The 1,139-nt window shown below is 44.2% G+C and overlaps 1 protein-coding gene across 1 annotated transcript in view; it reads right to left on the bottom strand.

Moving 5' to 3' along the window:
• The window catches only part of LOC104625856 (ras-specific guanine nucleotide-releasing factor RalGPS1-like), a gene marked incomplete at its 3' end in the record, with an annotated part of 32,044 nt that overhangs the window by 1,659 nt on the left and 29,246 nt on the right, over positions 1 to 1,139 (bottom strand). Inside the window, 2 exon segments of the mRNA XM_010293605.1 lie at positions 35 to 186; positions 1,063 to 1,139. The exon segment at positions 1,063 to 1,139 is cut by the window's right edge and continues 39 nt beyond it. Coding sequence (XP_010291907.1) covers positions 35 to 186; positions 1,063 to 1,139 — 229 coding nt within the window.

The following is a 1,139-nucleotide window of genomic DNA, read 5'->3' as shown; positions in this document are numbered from 1 at the left end:
AAGCAGGAAGGTCAGTTCCCCACACAGACTCTACCTATGGAAAGGCCATTGCTGAAAAGCAAGTTCAGTGCATGGCTGCGGGCCGGGCTGTGCGACTCCAGGACGCTGTCATCCAGGAGATGGCGCGGCTTCTCCGTCGGGAAGGTGGCGCTTTTGCTCTCCACTACACTGAACTGACACATCATGCTGGAAAATTGGAAAGAGAAAAATGCAAAAGCCCTCTTATGTCATCTAATAGCAAGCCTTGGCTCCCGGTATTTCCACTCAGACTCTACCTTACCAGTAGGTTATTAAGCAGCAGTCAGTTAAATGGTACTGATCACACTTTCCCTCTGCTGCACAAATGCTCCTTGACTACCAAAATAAGTTTCAGATTTTAGTGGTCTTTGTAAGTAACAATTATTCAATTTCTACAGATGGGAAGTTTTAAGTGTTTTTGACTCCTCTCTGTACAAAACCTGAGCACCAGAGGGGGAGGCAAAGGTAGAAAAACAAAAAAAGCAGACCCCAGCGAAGCCACTGCTGAACTAACACATCAACACTCTATGACCTTACACAAGCTACATCAACTTTTTCCCTAACCTGTTAATTGTGAAATTTGGTAGATGCCAAAATCTTCGCTGGGGAGCAGGTGCTCTCACTTAGCTGGGTAAACGGTAGAGAAAAATGTTTCTAATCCATATTACCCAGGTAAAACAGTGCAATAGGTCACAACTTCCCTGAATGATAAGGTGTACCAAGCAGCTGGTAAGTTTCTGTAGATATATTAGCAAGATGTTTAAAAAACAAAAGAAAAAAAAAAATCAGTTATGCACACCAGGAATCCACAGACCAAAGTAGATACACAGCTTTCGAGTACTGCCAACCTCTGGCACTAGCACAGAATAGCATCAGCAAAAGTAACAAAACATCAAGAGAAAACCCAGAGAATACACAGTAAAGTCTGAGGCACTCTTGCAATACAAGAAATGGAAGGGACAAACACCAGAGTGTTCTGCTGCTATCTTAAACCTTTTGTGATGCATGAAATTGCCTGAGCGTGAGAGAGCTTGGAGTACCCACTTGTTTCCCAGGCTGTGACTCTTCCTGTGCCTTGGTACAGGAGGTGTAGGTAGACTTGCTGCTACTGAGGCATCAGG

The sequence above is a fragment of the Phaethon lepturus genome, unplaced genomic scaffold (genome assembly GCF_000687285.1).
Source record: "Phaethon lepturus isolate BGI_N335 unplaced genomic scaffold, ASM68728v1 scaffold35480, whole genome shotgun sequence".
NCBI classification, from domain to species: domain Eukaryota; kingdom Metazoa; phylum Chordata; class Aves; order Phaethontiformes; family Phaethontidae; genus Phaethon; species Phaethon lepturus.
This window is presented reverse-complemented; position numbering and strand designations above follow the sequence as displayed.